Genomic DNA, 18,401 nt, shown 5'->3' with positions numbered 1-18,401 from the left:
AATTGAATAGCTTTGTAAAGGAACGTAGTCAAAGATCAAAAAGTTGGTAGCCAAATACTTTTGATTTGGGTGGTGCAGGTAGCGCCGCCTCTTCGCCTGGGATAACGGACAGCCGCGCTGGCGCCGGCGCCGCCGGTCGGGCGGCTGCGCACCGGGCGCCGCCTTGCGCGGCAGCACCGAGAAGCGCCGACCCGCCGGGACGTTCGACATGCGCTTGAAAAGCACTTGTGTGTCCACTTTAGAAGTGTCGTCCATGATCTTCAGAATTTGCTTTTCACGCTGCACGATCGCCTTACGCTCATCTGCTGACGGCGTCTCTGACGCCATCACCCCGCATTTATAAAGGAACGCCTGAACCTGCTCCACCTCCTGCACTTTCTTCGCCCATTCGTATGCTTCTTCGACTTGAATGCGAACCTCGTTTGAATTACCTGTTGCATGTCCCCACTCATGAGAACAAAACATCCGTTGAGCCACCACGCTGGATTACCGATTTCCTGAGCATCTCTTTGACAACGTTTCGCGTAATATTTAGTGAGTGCGTAATTTTTCTGCTCACAAAGCAACCGAGCCAATTCGTATTGTAGCCAACATTTCATTGTAGCATTTTCACACATTTCTAAGGTCGCCATGACTTTTTGAGTAGCTAGCTTTACGTCAACAAATTTGTACGGATATTTCGCCATTACTGAATCAAAGGATTTTGGTCGTCCAACCGGTAAGCCCATGAGGAATGCTATGCGCCGTCGATTTCCCCTTTCACTAAGGGTGTAGGACAAACGATGCTGGCATAAATAACCATCCCGACAGCTCTGTATAAGCGATCCGTATACGATTCTTTGTCGGGTAGCGTGCGGGTGTTTTCGTATCGAGATACCGTTGCGTTCGTTCGGCTTGTGACATAAGGTCCATGATTCGCTTGTCTCGCAAGCTCTGGTCCAATTGCCTCAGAAGGGACTCGACGGTGCGTGCGCCAACTTCACGCTCTTTTATTAAAACTTCCCCTTTATACTTGTTTTGATACTTAGAGTCAGTTTTCTCAGCTAACCTAATGGAATAATAAGGTCTTTGAGTCCGCAACATATCTTGTCGCTCAGTCAAAGTTCGGAGGGTTTCTGCAATCATTATTTTTAGTTGGACGCTACCTTTCGGCATTCGCAGATTTGATAGACCGAGCGTTAGTTAGACTTTGCAGGAAAAACTTGTCGTAGGCCATGGGTCCCAGATATTTCATGGCGAGCACTCGCGCCAGTATTTCGTGCTTTCTTGCTTGCATTTGTGTCAGTTTAATCGGTTTTTTTGGTCGCGGGATTCGAGAAAACGTGTTGGAAAGCTTGTGGTTCATGAGCATCAGTAAATATCTCCATGTTTTGTTTGATTAGAGGTAAGAAATCCATCATGACATTACCGGCGTTAATTCCTATGCAGTCTTCTATGGTTTCCAGGCCTACGTCGATGCCTTCTTTGAAGTAGGTGTTTGTCGTCGATATCTGCGGCCACGGGTAGTTCATGATGAGCGAGCGTTCGAAGTCGCACATGGCGTACATGGCGCGTGCCTGCATGTTTCGCGCGTTCATGCTCGAGGGCTCGAGCTTGAGCGCGAGCTCCGCGTCGGTGTACGCCTGCGCGGGTAGCACGGCGTCCGCGCACACCTGGCTGCGCCCGATTAGCGTGCGCACGTCCTCAGGACAGTTATTAGATGCTTCATCGTACGCAGCAGTTGCTTTCACGAACTGTTCGAGCCGTCTCAGGTAAGCGCCGCGTTCTCGATATACAGTCAACGCGCCGAAAGTCTGCTTTGCTTGATCCATGATTTAGGTATAGATATATAAAATATGTCTCAAAACGTAATATGATTTATAAAATGTCTCTTAAACCGTAAAAATTCTAACAAAATAAAGTTTCATATCAAAAAACTACGTGGTTGTTTTTTAGAAAAATATGGCGCTGTCCATTGGAGGACAATTTTGCCAGTGTCTAGTAAGTTTTGCCGTTGTACGATAAAAAAAATCTAGAAAACGAAATATGAGACGTAATGGTGGATGAACGATGACAGCGCAAAATCCATCAAAAAACTAAAATAACTTCTAAGATCAAAAGCGACCATTACTTTGACAATATCATAGATAAATATTTGACTTTCTATCATAGTTCTATTCGATCATGTGATTCGATCTATATGTAAAGACCAAGGAGATGCTAAGGAGATAGGTACATGCTATAAAATAAAAGGTAAAAAACCGGCCAAGAGCGTGTCGGATACGCCCAAGATAGGGTTCCGTAGCCATTACGAAGAAATCAAGTAATATTTTTCCAAGGGTTTCGTATTGTGAACGGAATCTTCCAAGTTTAGATATTTTAGCTTAGGGTCTAAGGCTTAGGCTGCTACTCGTATTTACTCTTAAACAACTAATAATTCTCAAGCAATCTTAGCCGTTATAATTTTCCTTGTAAATTTGATATACCTACTTACTACCATGATGTTTTTTTTTTTAATTTTCCACTCAACGGTTTAGATTTTAGAGAGGGGGGACGCTCTTTTTTAATGAAAATTTGCGCTTTAAAATTTAATATTTCGTAAACAGATCACTGAATCGAAAAATCGTATTGGCAACCCTCCAATGATTTTAAGACCTATCCAACCAACGATATCTCATACTACGAGTATAGGGTTAGTCGAGAAAAAAAATCATCCCCACTTTACGTCTCCGGGAGTACCCTAAAATTTTTTTTTTGTTTTACCACTGTGTCAACGTGACTGATATGAATATTGATGCCATCTCTGAGCTTAGCCGCGGACAGACAGACAGACATGGCGAAACTATTATAAGGGTTCCTAGTTAAACGGAACCCTAACTAAAAAGAGGTACTACTAAAAATAACCTAACAACATTTATATAGGACTTTAAAAAAGAGGAGGATGTCAATTCGAATATTTTGTTTTATTTATGTTTGTTACCTCAGAACTCCGTTATTCATAAACCGAAACGAAGTTTTTTTGGTTGTTTATCTCCAATTACGTCTTATAACCAAGTCAGGGTCTTATTAAATTAGTTATTAGTATTTTTCTTCGGGAAATTACAAAATTCCCATGGGATAGAAAAAACTGAGTTCAACTTCGGGGCTGATTTTGAAAATTCTTTCACCTATTGGTGACTATTGAAAGCTACACTATTCCTCATTTTATAGACTTCTCTTCTAAGGGAAAATGCAAAATTCCCGCGGGATAGAAATAAGTAAATTCAACTTTGGCACTGCTTTTAAAAATTCTTTCACCAACAACTAGCTACACTATCCCCGATTGACGGAGGCTACTTCATTTAAGGGAAAATGCAAAATTCCCGCGGGATGGCAGTAAGTGAATTCAACTTCGAGCCTGATTAAAAAAAAATTTCACCTATTGAAAGCTGGACTATCCCTGATTCACATATCCTATTTTTCTCGGGGAAAATGTGAAATTCCCGTGGGATAGAAGTAAGCGAATTAAAATTCGTGGCTGATTTTAGAAATTCTCCAATAGAAAAACCACACTCACTCACGTAGGCTACTTTTTCTCCGGGAAAATGCATAATTCCCACGGGATGGAAATAAGTTTATTCAACATCGAGGCTGATTAAAAAAAACACTAATAGAAAGCTACAGACTCTGATTAACAATAAAAAAATTAAAAATGGGGTTAAAAGTTATTTCTGTCCCACGGGAACTTTACGCTTTCTCGGGGCAAAAAAGACCTATTTCAATCCGAAACAGTAGAGCTTTCTATGAGTGAAAAATGATTTTGCTCGGTCGATCCACTTATATATTTTTATCCCTCGGGAATTTAGCATTTTGCCGAGGAAAATTAGCCTTTGTCAATCAGGCATAGTATAAAGCTTTTTACTGCTGAAAGATTTTTTTTTTTGTTTTTTTGTTTTTTATTTATTCTCAAAAAGGTACATAATTTTATTTACATAACTATTTCGCCAAACTATGACGTTTATTGGCGAATATTGCGCTCACTTTAGAAACATTGTACCTACTTAATTAAAACTTATCTACTTAATGTTATGCTTACCGGCCCAGACGAGCTGTGCTGTCAGCCCGCACCCTATTCCATTGCAATACGGCGCAACTCCCCACACACAACCGGGCCCTGGGCCGCACACTATACAAAGCTTAATTATAATAAAAACCTGTTTTTATATTTTACGACTACAGTATACACTTATCTTTGCGAATCAATTTTTCTAGCAAAAACTTTTTTAGTTTATTCTTAAAAAACTTTAAGACTATTTACAATCATTTTCCAGAGGAATATTATTAAATAATCGTGGAGTGATGTATATTCTCGTTCTCTTACCGTAATAATTATTAGCTTTAGGTTCAACATACCTATGACGTGACGTGGCTCTCAGGTTACATGTATGCGTCCTGAGGATTTTATGCTCCGTTGCTTGATACTGATCGATTGCTAATAAATATTTTATTTTTTTAGAATCGGTCCCGAAGTTATATTTACTTACTTCTATCACGCGGGAATTTTGCATTTTCCCTGAGCCAATTTCTATATACTGCGTCATACTATATGTATGTATAATATATACATACTTACTATATATACTATATATGTGTATACATACATACTATATAATAGTCATATTCGAATTCATTCATTTATTCACTGTCATTAATGGTTTTTTTAAACAGACTTATTTCTATCCCGCGGGAACTTTATACTTTCTCAGGATAAAAGTTGATTGGTGTTGTTTTGTTGTAGTTAGATCAATTAGTCCGACCAACGAGGCTTCTGCAACCCGAATAATTCTCCCGCCTATGAAACTTGGCACAGCGCAGGCTGCAATACGCGCACACAGCCGCTGAGTCGCGTTGCTCCGAAGACGAAGGGCTACGGATTAGCCCGAAACATGTCGAGCTAAATTCAATTTAAGACGTGAGTTATCCGGGTAATATGAGTGAGTCTCACGGTAGTTTCATGTTCAAGATTGTAACGTTTATTAAATAGGACCCAGGTTCATCATTATTTGAACGTCGTCACAAGAACGATAGCTAGATCTCAAATTAATTTATCAATATTAATGTACACAGGGATAGTGAATAAACATGTACGATTATAAAAACGTTTAATAGGCCATTAGTTATAAAATATCAGTCGTTCGTTGAGAAGATCTTAAACAGCTACGTAGTTTGCGGGCGCAGCGTATCTGTAAGCGAACGGAGCGGAATATGCGGCCAACCTGGCGACTGGAGCGGTGTAAGCGGCGGCTACGGGCGCAGTATAGGCGGCGAACCTCGCGGGCGCGGCGTACGCGGCGGCGACGCCCACCGGCGCGGTGTACGCAGCCGTGTACCTGGGCGCGACAGCCACGGGAGCGGCGGCGATGCGGGCTGACACAACCGGGGCTCGGCGACGACGGCGGGGCGGCGGCCACCAGCGGCTCCTTGCGCACGACGGCGTTGAACCCGTTGACGGGGTCGGCGGCGTAGTCCACGACGCGGCGCGTGCCGTCGGGTCCACGAGCGAGTACTGGCCCTGCACCACGTCGCCCGTCGCGCTGCTCCGTCTGGCTCTTGTAGTCGCCGGTCAGCGAGTCTGCCACGTCGTACCCGAAACGGTACTGCGGCAGCGGGTCGAACTCCTCCAGGCGGGCTGCCACCGGCGCCGCCGCCACCACCGGAGCCGCTACGGCCACAGGGGCTACGCTTGCCTTAGCGAGAGCCACTAGGCAGGAGAATACGACGAACTGCAAAAATAAACATAATAATTCACATATTTTGTTCTTACATAATTTGCACCATGATGATGATGATATGTGTTCCTGTTATCCCTAACTAGGCATATCCCTCATCTATAGGACATTTGTACCATATTCAATTAAAACTGTAAAACCCTTATTTACTGTTTTAATCGCATATGGTGCCAGATTTCTTTGCTTATAAAGCGCAAACAAAGACAATCAATTGTGATACCAACAAACTACCTTGAGAATGGATGCTGACACTCACGTATAAGTAAATAATAATCTCAACTCATGCCTGTGACACCTGACGAGTTAATGTAAGTCATAATAGTTGTACTTGAAACAGTGACACGGTTTAGCGAGGGCGAGACTAGAGCAGTTGCGCAAGCGCCGCGCGGAGAAATTACTAACAAGCTGAGGATACGGCCGTCAAGGACAACGCTGATGCCGCGCGCATCCTAATGAGAATAGCCATTATTTTCTACGATAAATTATAATGTGAGAAATATGAATATACGAATAGGTAGTCAAACTACGTTTTGATGATAAGTAAAAATACACACCATGGCAGAATTACACGAAGCGACCTCTACCAGAGACAGGTGTCACCTAGGGAAGATGTGTATTTGATTGTCGTGAATACGTAGTTTTACTGCTCGTGCGTTACGACGACTATTCATATATTTTTATCTGCATAAGCTAAGCCACCCGTATCCCTTACGAGACCTGTGATTTGTAATCTAAAGTAACAAGGTAATTACATAAAAAGCTGGGAAAGCCAAGACTGAAATCATAATATATAAAAATGAATTCCTATTTCCCTTCGTCACGGTATCACGCGTGAACGACTGGACCGATTTCGCTAATTTTTTTTGTTGTGTTTGCTTTTGTCAGGAGAAGGTTCTTATGAAAGAAGACATAGAAATTTAAAAAAAAAACTACACCGGTGCGATGCCGCGTGCACCAGCTAGTTGTTTATGAATATACCAGCTAAGCGGAATTACTACAAATTTAATTACGGATACAGCAAGTCTAATGTGATTAGTTATAAACTACACCAAAATATAATGCTTGTCTAGACGTTATAATTATATTTAAATGGTTCCCTTACTTGGAGCAATGAGCAGTGTTCTCTTGACACGTCCCCACAGAAATGTAATGATAAAGCAATGTAATATCCCCAATGCAATGTCCCCATAGTAATTTTCATTGGTTATCTATATGTGGTTCAACAATAAAAATAATATAATATAAACCTAATAAAATTTATTATTTATCGAAAGAACAACTGCATTATCTATACAGTGGGCATGAGGCACTGGTGTCTCATAGACGTACCAGTAAAGTCACGCATGACATGAGGCACATGTGCCTCATGAGATGGAAACCTGTTAAGTAGGTGATTAATGGAAAAAATCCATAACAATTTCAAGATTCTAATAATGGAAGCATGAGTTATTGATAAATGATACTGAGTTAAATAAAAGTGTTCAATTTTAATTGAACCAGGAGTTATAGCAACTTAGAAAAAAAAATTGTATTTGATATCATGAAAGTAAGATTGAGTCTTACTTTCCTGAAATCAATCAAATTAAAATAGATAATCACATTAATCGATAAACGACGATGCTGTAAAGGATGTTCGAGAATAGATTATTACCTTAAAGGCCATTGTTCCAGATGATGATATCTTGAGTGCAGTCAAGTGCGACTATGTTCCCGAAGAGTCCGGCTCAGTATATATACCAGCAGCCGTTGTGACACCAGCTCAAGTTCGCACTTAGTATTATGGTGCGCATCACTATGAATGTGCACGCAATTGGAAATGAGCTGCAATTTGTCAATGGCGGAAAATTCGGGCGTTTACTTGAGTGCTAGCCAAGCGTTATGAAATTCGCTGTTGTATGGGACAAAACGGATCGTTATTTTTAAGAGAGTGTAATTAAACTTTCTAAGCCTTCGTTTTGTAACAAAGTATAAGTTAAACGTTAAAATATTTGAACTGTCCATTATTTTTTGTCTTCTCTCGTGGACTGTCTAATAAATCTCAAACGCATTTCATAGTTTCATAGTGAATGCGTGCGTCTTCGAACTTTAAACATTTTTTTAGACTTTTGTATCGATTAGTATACCTCATTACTACCAGGCGCGGATCCAGCCCTCAAAAAAGGTTGTGGTCACAGCCACTCGAAAATCGGCCAAGCGCGAGTCGGAGCACGAACTCGTTCATGAACAATCATGACTCATGAACAAATTGTCGTCACAAGTCTAGGGTTGTGGGCATGCCCATCGTGCCCACAACGGTGGTTCCGCCCTTGATTACCAACATTACCTTATTACCTACCATTAGACCATTACCTATATTTTATTATGTATTTATCAATGACTGGATACTTCATATACAACGTCATTTCGGTGTCTATCTATCACCATAAAAATAGTATTGTGAAATATAGGAAGAACAGGTAGGTAATCTATAAATACTATAAATATTTTCCTTGAATCCGCCTGTTTAATTAAAAATGCTACCACCATCTTGCTCGCTAATCCTGCCGTGAAGCAGCAGTGCTTGCACTGTTGTGTTTCGGCGTAGAGTAAGACGGCCGGTGAAATTACTGGCACTTGAGGTATCCCATCCTAGGCCTCTGGGTTGGCAACGCATCTGCAATACCATATATGGGTGAGATGTATGGGTGTTGCAGATGTTTATGGGCGGTGGTGATCTCTTACCATCATGAGACCCACTTGCTCGTTTGCCATCCAGTCTCTCTACCAAACTAATAGGCATCTACTTATCGGAATTTTATTTATTTAAATAGCACTTTACACATTAGTAAGGGAGATCCGATGTAGCTGTCAGCAACGACACAATTATCGGCCTTTCAGCCAAGATTTCCACAAAAAACATTTAAAACAATCTTTGATAACCCTCTGACAGCTTACTAGGGTTAACAATATTTTTCACTTTATCATTATTATATTTTATGGGTTATTTTGTAACACGTATTGGAAGTAAAACATTGAATGCTACTATAAAAAATATTTACGGAGATAAGTGGGTAATTATTTGAGGTGTAAGAATAAATTTACAGAAATATAAACACACATTTTGATGTGGTCTGTTTTATTTTGAACATAAGGATATGTACCGATAAGATGCTTTATATTATAAGAGATCGATAAAGTTTATTTTGGTTAAAAAAAGCAAAAATCCAATTTTAACGGTAACAAAAATGAGCACGAGACCACGAAAAAGAACATTTTGTTTATTTTAAAATCTTATAATTGTACTATTTGAATGAAAATTCGATCATAATGAGAAAAGAATAAGCATTATTTAATTAATCAGGTATCAACAGAAATAGACAATCGATATCTATATAAAAAAAAATTAAAACTTGACCACGAAAATGACGACTACAAATTGTCATTTTTTGTAACCTTTTAATACTATCTAGAAATTATTTAATTAAAGTAAGATTAATAACTTCAACTCACAAACCAAAACAGCTTTCAATACCTTCCCCCGTGTAGGTCTACGGTAGACCCGAACGAAATTATGTTACAACGAAACAAACACAACAAAATGCTCCTCTAAATGACGAAGTTTTTTTTTAATATTTAGATATATACATTTCACACGTACATTCAGGGCAAATAATTCTTGAACCTCTCGCCAGTTAACGAAATTGGCGTCGCACTGGTCATAATTCCTATAACCAACCTGGAGCAAATGTTGTTGACGGTCAACCATTCTTCATTTAAATCAATTAAACCAAATAACGGCATAAACGGTTACACTGTAAAAAGCAGAAAATTCTATAAAAAGTGTTCTGTATTTTTCTACTTGTAGGGAAAATCATCTTTTTCGTGGTCTTTAATCAGTTTCGTGGCCCATAGCACCACGAAAATGATGACCACGAAATTGAAAAGTTCTTACTTTCGCGGCTCTGCAGTAAATATCCTATAGGTTTGAAGCAAATGAAATCAATATTGAATAACTTAACTGCAAATGACACAGCACCAGTAAAACATTAATATTTATTTACCCATACTCACCAAGTCGCAACCGTAACGAAAATGACGCTCGATCTTTGACGCAAATCTAACTTGAACCTTTATTACATTAATTATAGATAAATAATTATAGCTTGCGATAAACTTATAACGTCATATTTACGCAGTCTTATTTCAAAGTTGCTTATAGTTAAAAAGGATTTACAGGAGGTTTGACCTTTTTTTTTGTTTAAAATATACTTAATAAGTGTGGCTACGAAAATGACGGTGTATTTTGGAACAACGGGAAATGTAGAAAAATAGTCTTATCAATGTCCTATTTTTTTGTGTTTGCATGAATGGTATATCATATTATGAACATTCAATCCATGTGTTAAACAGCAAGTTTTTCTATACCTTGTATTTTTTACAATACTACAAAGTAGTCAGGGATAATCCGAACCTGACCACGTAACTGACTTTTGTGCAGAAATTTAAGTTATTGTGAAAAAAAGATAAAATAGAATAAAATGTATTTACCCACAAGTTTCAGTGATAATATCTTAAGCAACTTAAAAACAATAAACGATATATTTCTAATTTTATAACTGAAAATTTGAGTCTGAACACAATTGAACCTCTCGAAATAATAACCCAGTAATGAGCTCTTCCAGTCCGAGCATTCCAGACACGGACTTGAGTCCGTTGTCATTGTACTTACAAGCATCATACGAGAGGCCTTGAACACAATACAATACATGTTATACCTATTAATTAATTTGTGCATGCACTGCATAAAAAGGGCGCTTCAAAAGACTATAGACGTATTTTTGTGAGACTGTATGAATAAAAGACGTAGATGGGAACTAAAAGTATGCTCCTAGACTCTTATTGAAGAAACTTTGATAGGAATATTGGATACGATTTTATCACGTAGCTAACAAAAGGATAGAGATATAGAGCTAAGTAGTTCAGAAAGTTCAGATTACTTCGGACCGAGAATATTCTACCGTTTTGGCTGATTGTTGCGTCTAACTGTTTAATATTCTAAGTCGCTAGTCTGAGTAGAAAAAGAAACCTACATTATACCATATTAAATATATCGGACTCTATCGAAATCTTGGCTAAAAGACCGATAATTGTGTCGTCGCTGACAGAAACATCGGATCTCCCTTACTAATGTGAAAAGTGCTATTGAAATACATAAAGTTCCGATAAGTAGATGTCTATTAGTTTGGTAGAGAGATTTTTTTTCTTCGACTGGATGGCAAACGAGCAAGTGGGTCTCCTGATGGTAAGAGATCACCACCGCCCATAAACATCTGCAACACCAGGGGTTTTGCAGATGCGTTGCCAACCTAGAGGCCTAAGATGGGATACCTCAAGTGCCAGTAATTTCACCGGTTGTCTTACTCTCCACGCCGAAACACAACAGTGCAAGCACTGCTGCTTCACGGCCGGATTAGCGAGCAAGATGGTGGTAGAAAACAGGCAGATTCCAGGAAAATATTTATAGTATTTATAGATTACCTACCTGTTCTTCCTATATTTCACAATATTATTTTTATGGTGATAGATGGACACTTTGAAATGACGTTTTATATGAAGTACCCAGTCATTGATAAATACTACATAATAAAATGTAGGTAATGTTCTAATGGTAGGTAATAAGGTAATGGTAGTAATAAGGTATACTAATCGATACAAAAGTCTAAAAAAATGTTTAAAGTTCGAAGACGCACGCATTCACTATGAAACTATGAAATGCATTTGAGATTTATAAGACACTCCACAAGAGAAGACAAAAAATAATGGACAGTTCAAATATTTTAACGTTTAACTATACAAGAAACGGCTAGCAACGGCTAAGTTTGCTTGAGAATTATTAGTAGTTTAAGAGTAAATAGCAGCCTATACCTATACCTAATGGAAGAGTCCGTATAAAATACGAAATCCTTAGAAAAATATTAGTAAATATTTTCGTAATGGGTACGGAACCCTATTTCGGCCGTATCCGACACGCTCTTGGCCGGTTTTTAATAATTCTAAGAGTCCACAGAATAAAAAAAATATATATAATAATTGTACCTGTGTACGTAAATAAGTAAACTCTATATTGTACAAAATAAATAGTGCACAATAAAAGCGGCAAAAAACATAGCGCTAAGATAAACTAAAATCTTTAAAACTCGTCATTTTTAGGAACCTTACTTTGTGAGTACACATACTTAAATATGCCAAGTTTGAGCTCAGTATGACAAATAGAAGTCAATTCAACATTAGACTACCAAGATTACCCTTCGCACGTCATTTGATTAGGAACGCCTATGTCCTTTGGTTTTGCTTTGAAAATGAACTCGTAATGAGTTCGAAATGCGTTAGTATTATTACCTGTGTTTGTGATAATTGGGTCTGTGTGACATAAACGTTAATTAATAGTTTAAGAGTAAATAGCAGCCTAAGTTATAAAATATGCCTAAACTTGGAAGATTCCGTATAAAATACGAAATCCTTAGAAAAATATTACTTAACTAGCTTTTGCCCGCGACTTCGTCCGCGTGGAATAATAAATTTGGGAAGTATTTAATTTATTTAGGATACCTATTTTGCCAAATAGCACATAGAAACTTCCACAGTTTACTGAAAAAAAAACCTACTTTAATACATTGCTATAAATATAAACTATTTTTTTTTAGTTCTTCCATCCATCCATACATCCATGTTCTTTGGTAAAACTTAAATATTTTGCGGGTAGCCACATTTTAGCAATACGACGTGTATTATACCCTACCAACACAAAAGGACTAATTATTATTCTTCATAGTGAACTCTTGACACCTGAGGGTAGGATTATAATTAAAACGGCATTTTTACTAAGCATAGCTACACATATTTCCGATAAACATACTTATAGTAAATTTGGAATGCCTTAAGAACTTTCATCCCCATATTTTTAAGTAAATAGGTCGAAAATAAAATAAATAATAATAAATATATAATAAATAGGTAGATAAATAGGGCGCAGTGCGCGTGTTGCAGCAGCCGCTGAGTCGCGTTGCTCCGAAGACGAAGGGCTACGGATTAGCCCGAAACATGTCGAGCTAAACTCGATTTAAGACGTGAGTTATCCGGGTCATTATATTTAATATAAATAGGTCGAAATTTTAAAAGCGCCGCGGAAAAAAAGTGTTTTGGGGGTTCCGTAGCTCAAAAGGAAAAAATGGAACCCTTATAGGATCACTTTGCAGTCCGTCCGTCCGTCTGTCTGTCAAGATCCTCTATCTCGTAAACGCGCGGAGTATCGGTATCGAATTGAGATTAAAAACCCTAAACTAAGGTCAATAGTCTCGAAAGCTGTGAAAAAATCAAACTTCTAAGGTCAAGGCAATCAAAAGCTACAGTCATTAAAAAGGTGTGTCCATACAAATTGCCTCTAACAGAAAAATTATAGGGCACTTCCGGCTGGCCTAGAAGCTTGTTTTTTTTGCATAAAGGTAGCTCTTATATAGCACAATAAATAAGATTAATCTGAAAATCATAATTTTTATGTCTGACTGCGTCTATGTCAATAAGCCATCTATAATAAGCCCACATTGCGTACATTTTGCTATAAGTTTAAAAGGCACTGCTAATACTGCATCATCTCCTCTGCTAACATCTCCTCGCCGGTATAAATTTCAAAACGCTTGAACAAATACTATTCATTTCACCATAACCGGTGGATGCAAGTGGCGATGTCGTTCATTGTGGCCAAATAGTATGTTCTGCAGTGGACTGTTGTATGTTCCGGCTGTTGACGACGTATGTAGGTTTCCTTACGAAATTATTCTTGGTCCAAAAGCTTATGATAATTTTCAAAATTTCGTTTAAATTGTCAATTTTGATTTGTATTCATACTTAAATAATTGTATTGTTGACATTGAATTTAATTATTACTATCCTTGTTGCGTCTTGTTACATATTCAACATGTTTTGCGTGCCTACTCTTAAAAGGTAATTGTAATAATTGAGACTATCAATCTTATATACTTTAAACATCTCAACATGAACAGATGTTTTGCAAATAAAATAAATTTTTTTTCATTTCTTATAATGTCCAAATACCAAGTTTCACAAAGAACCATCGATTTATTTTCAACAATGACGATCTTCCATATAAAGTTTCATCCCTTATTTCACCCCCTCACAGGAAGAATTAAAAAAAAAAACGCGTGAACAAATATCTATTTATCTCTTATAACGTGCCCAAATGTCAAGTTTCATAAAGAACCATCGATTTATCTTCGACAAAGACGATCTTCCATATAAACTTTCATCCCCTATTTCACCCCCTCACAGGGAGAATTTAAAAACGCGTGAACAAACATACATTTATCTCTTATCACGTGCCAAATGGCTAGATTAATAAAGATTCATCGATTTATCTTCGATAATGACGACCTTCCATATAAACTTTCAACCTATTTATCCCCTCGCAGGTCGAATTTTCAAAAAAGCTCAAACAAAATCGATTTATTTCTTATTAAGAGCCTAAATGCCAAGTTTCATAGTTTTTATTCGACGGCGAGAACTTACCAAATTACTTTCATCCCCTATTTCAACCCCTAATACCTTTTTTTCGCAATAAAAGATAGCTATGTTTTTTCCAAGGTCTATTCTATCTCTGTACCAAATTTCATCCAAATCGTTCAGCGGTTTAGGCGTGAAAGCGTAACAGACAGACAGACAGACAGATAGACAGAGTTACTTTCGCATTTATAATATTAGTTACTTATTACTTAATATTTTCGTAATGGCTACGGAACCCTATTTTAGCCGTGTCCGACACGCTCTTGGCCGGTATTTTATTTGAAAGCAGGTTTTTTCTACTCTTTAACTTGGGAGTCGTGTTGCAATGGGTAGGTAAATAAAATAAATCAAATTAAAAAAAGATCTTTAATTTTTATGTTATGGTTGCATTAAACAATAAATTAAGATTTCAATGGGTTAAGATAATGACTAGCACTTCAGTGGTCCCAAATTAGTGATGGTAAACAGGGCCAGCGTGGTAGGCTACAGGGGCGGCGTGGACAACGGGGGCGGCGTGGTAGGCCACCGGAGCGGCTACCTTAGCGACCACGGGAGCGGGAGCGTGGTAGGCGATCGGGGCGGCGTGGTAAGCGACCGGAGCGGCAACCTTAGCGACAACGGGTGCGGCCACTTTCACGGCGAGAGGTTCCTTATGCACAACAGCGTTGAAACCATTGTGGTCATCAGCGGTGTATTCCACGGTGCGTTTGGTGCCATCGGGGTCGACAACAGAGTAAGATCCGTGTACGACATCACCATCCTAGTTTCGTGCTGGGTCTTAGAGTCCCCCAGTGAGTCCGTCCTGCACGTCGTACGCGAAGCTGTACTGCGGGTGCGTGTTGACTTCTTCGACGACCTTGGCGACGGGGGCGGCGTGGTAGGCTACTGGGGCGGCGTGCACGACCGGCGCGGGCGCCGCGTACGCGAGCGGGGCCGCATGTGAGTACACGGCGGGGGCAACCACTCCCGCGCGGACTGACGCGATCGCGCACACCAGCACTACCAGCTGAAATAAAACAGTTTTTCATTATCATTATTAGACTTACAAGTATGGGCAAAGGTAATGAACTATTTTTATCCCTAAGCTCCTGTGAGCAATTTCCGCGGGCTGTTCGCCACTGTTTTTTCTATAAGAAATAGTCGAAGTTGAATAGAGAACAAAACAGAAAAGATAACAAAGTTTTAAAAGAAATTTTTGTGAAAAAAGCTCCCTGAAGTCGACTAAAAACAACTTGCGGTAAATATATGTTTCGTCTGTGAACGAAAATGAATATTTAACAGGGTCATTTGCTTAGAAGGGCCTTAATAGCGTAATGAAAGTAAATAAAAACTTTTAAGTATTGTAAGAACCGCACATTTAGATGATAGGTAAGTCTAAACAATGGACCTTGACAGTACAGCGTGGTATAAACAATCGTAAATAGCAATTAGCTTCAAGCTAAAGGCTAAAGCTCGGTCGTACCTTGAAAGCCATTTTGGGAGAGATGACTGTGACTTCACTGTGAGTATACCTCAAGTTGAATGTGCCTCAATTGAATCTTGCGAACTTTTTATACGCGTCTCGACCGCCTCAGGCGTTGCATTATAGCTGATTATAGCATTGTGGCAGCTGTACGAGTTCATATAAACCGGTTGTTTTTGGGAGTTGCCCAATCTGAACATCTTAGTATTAATCTCTTCTCGCTATGGTGGTGTACTGAATTGATCCGTATTATATTTGAATGAGAACAAACAAGCTTGGATTGATTTCGAGCATGTAAAGTTCACTTGCATGGCGGGCGGCTTTCTTTGGGCGGCTCGTCCTTGCTTCGTCATTTTTGTTCGGCGCTGATGTAATAAATAATTATTGTCTTTGGGGACAATTTAAATATATCTAATATCAAGTATGGTTAGCTTCGCACCTTAATCGTTAATTAAAATTATAGCAAGAAACTTTTCGTTGCAAACCAACAAGGGATTTCGAATTAGGAATAGTAGACAACCCGTTTTTCGCTGACGTTAGGTATGTCACTTGTGTCTTTGCCGTCAAACCTATAAGTCTATTTATGACAACGTATTGTAAATACAATATATAACGATTTACAAAGTAATTAATTGTACGGAGAAGGATTAATTAATATTAAATTGCATAAAAACACGTAAGTATTGATCTTGAAAAATTTATTCCTTGGCTTTCGACGGCTGATCAAGATCAAACTAAAAAACAAATAACTGTTTTTTAGTTTTACTTACTTATGCATGTTTTGAATTCTTATTAATTTGTAGGAATAATTAGACTGTATATCTTTAAAAGAGCAATTTTTTATTTATTTATATATTTATTTATATCGGTGTTCTCGGAAACGGCTTTAACGATTTTGACGAAATTTGCTATGGAGGGGCGGCTTTTGGACGCGAAAAATCGATCTGGCTTGGTCTTATCTCCGAAAAAACGTATTTTCCCGCTTTAGCGCGCGCAAGCGAAGCTCGATCGTCCATATACTGTACCATAAACGGTGGCACCACCTAAGTCTAATTTATGTGACCATATCACTATTGTTAATGATTTGATGATGCCTAATTTTACTGCCGGACAAGTAGGACATGCCGTGGCGTCGAGCGTTGCCATTATGGCGCCAGGCGTTGCCGCTGCGACGTCGCGCGTTCCCGCGCCGGGACGACGCGCGCGCCTACGGCTCCTTCCTTGACCCTTTGGACCACGTGACTGGCAACGAGAAGCGAGAGCTGTTGGCGCATTTGGCCGGAGACTGCGACCCCTTCCGCATGCTTTGTGTTAAGAGAGGTATCTTTAGATTATTATTTACTGGAGTTGGATCTGCAATTATTGTGCCAAAGCCAAAATATACTGTTTTATATTGACTTTGACGTAATAACCCCAAAATGGCCAAATTGTAGATCCGACTGATAATAGTCACCGTCGCTTTGTATTTTGGTTCTCTGTTCTGCTGTTCAGGCGCGGAGTGCTATCGATGTATGTATTGTCATCTTGTTCATACAGTGTCTCTAATTACTCAGGTATGCAATTCCGCTCTGTTACTAAATTTTTGGTAATTTCGAGTATTCATATCGACTTATATGGGCCACCGTCAGATTCAGGTTCATCTACTTGCTTCGTAATTTTTGGTTAGTAATGAAAACTAGTAAACAATGCGCATTGGTTCAGAATTGCATGGTCGAGGCACAATTTATTAAAAAAGCCGTCATTCAACAAGACGACTCCCAGCTAAAACATGCATTTTTAAAGATTAAGTATGTCGCCATACAACTTTTGCTCTTCACAAACTGTTTTCTGTCGGAAAGGTATAAGTATTTATGTTATGTTCTATCGCATTATTTTTTTTGAAAAAAAGTATGTTACATGTAGGTCCAGGCACTCGCGAGCGTCCGAACCTGATGCCGAGCGCGTTCAACCAGCGTCTCGTGGGCTGCAAGTGCAACGAATGGACCAACCACATCGAGTGGATGTGGCTGCACCAGGGCGAGCCCAAGCGCTGCAACTGCGGCTACTGGTTCGAGCTGTGCCCCGTCGCGCCGCTCCTCTTCTAACGGACGCTGTTGCTTGATAATATTTATATTTATACTTTAACTGTGGTTTTAATGTAGTTTGGTATGTCTCTGGATAAGCAAGGGCTAGAAAAGGCTTGTCATCTTGAAAATACAATCGTGTTAGGAAGGAGTAATGATAAGGATACCGTCTAACATTTTGCATATTCAAATATGTAATTTTTAGTGACTAGACCGTATGTTCTTAAGTTCAGTTATGTAACTCAGCAGCGTTTCCACCTCAAATGTGCGAGGATTGTATATTGCGAGGAATGTATTTTTCAATAACCAATAGAAACGCTTCATTTACCTCGCCTCGCTCTGCTCAGTGTTTCCACCAGAGATGTGGAAAATGAAAAACACATCCCTCGCAACACATTCTCGCACATTTCTAGTGGAAGGAAACGTAGCTAAAAACGATTGTCGACGTTGGTCGTTGGTTGTTGGTGGAAAATTTGGAGGGTTACATTTTTTTTGTATATTGTAACAATACGCCTAACGAATGAAAACTAATAATTAGCTTAATACAAAATAATAAAATAAATCTGTTAGCTA

General features: G+C 39.0%; 2 protein-coding genes and 2 pseudogenes across 3 annotated transcripts; 1 reads left to right on the top strand and 3 right to left on the bottom strand.

Moving 5' to 3' along the window:
- Positions 1-28: 28 nt before the first annotated feature.
- On the bottom strand, positions 29-2,099 carry LOC141439171 (outer dynein arm-docking complex subunit 4-like; annotated as a pseudogene).
- Positions 2,100-5,103: 3,004 nt separating this feature from the next.
- LOC141438981 (cuticle protein-like) lies at positions 5,104-7,463 on the bottom strand (annotated as a pseudogene).
- Positions 7,464-14,655: 7,192 nt separating this feature from the next.
- On the bottom strand, positions 14,656-15,856 carry LOC141438900 (larval cuticle protein A3A-like). Its single transcript, XM_074102950.1, has 2 exons — positions 15,766-15,856; positions 14,656-15,309 (listed from the first exon to the last, which is right to left on the bottom strand). Exons 1-2 carry the CDS (start codon positions 15,775-15,777, stop codon positions 15,082-15,084), a joined length of 240 nt encoding a protein of 79 aa, XP_073959051.1. The 5' UTR covers positions 15,778-15,856; the 3' UTR covers positions 14,656-15,081.
- A 477-nt stretch (positions 15,857-16,333) lies between these two features.
- On the top strand, positions 16,334-17,889 carry LOC141438898 (cytochrome c oxidase subunit 5B, mitochondrial-like). 2 transcript variants are annotated; one of them, XM_074102948.1, is made up of 3 exons: positions 16,334-16,441; positions 16,884-17,085; positions 17,668-17,889. In XM_074102948.1, the coding sequence occupies exons 2-3, from the start codon at positions 16,887-16,889 to the stop codon at positions 17,847-17,849; spliced, it is 381 nt and encodes a 126-aa protein (XP_073959049.1). In that variant the 5' UTR covers positions 16,334-16,441; positions 16,884-16,886; the 3' UTR covers positions 17,850-17,889. The 2 variants fall into 2 exon arrangements, with proteins under 2 accessions (XP_073959049.1, XP_073959050.1); XM_074102949.1 differs by having other exon boundaries at positions 16,881-17,085.
- The last annotated feature ends 512 nt before the right edge of the window (positions 17,890-18,401 follow it).

This window comes from Choristoneura fumiferana, chromosome 20 (genome assembly GCF_025370935.1).
Source record: "Choristoneura fumiferana chromosome 20, NRCan_CFum_1, whole genome shotgun sequence".
Lineage (NCBI taxonomy): Eukaryota > Metazoa > Arthropoda > Insecta > Lepidoptera > Tortricidae > Choristoneura > Choristoneura fumiferana.
This window is presented reverse-complemented; position numbering and strand designations above follow the sequence as displayed.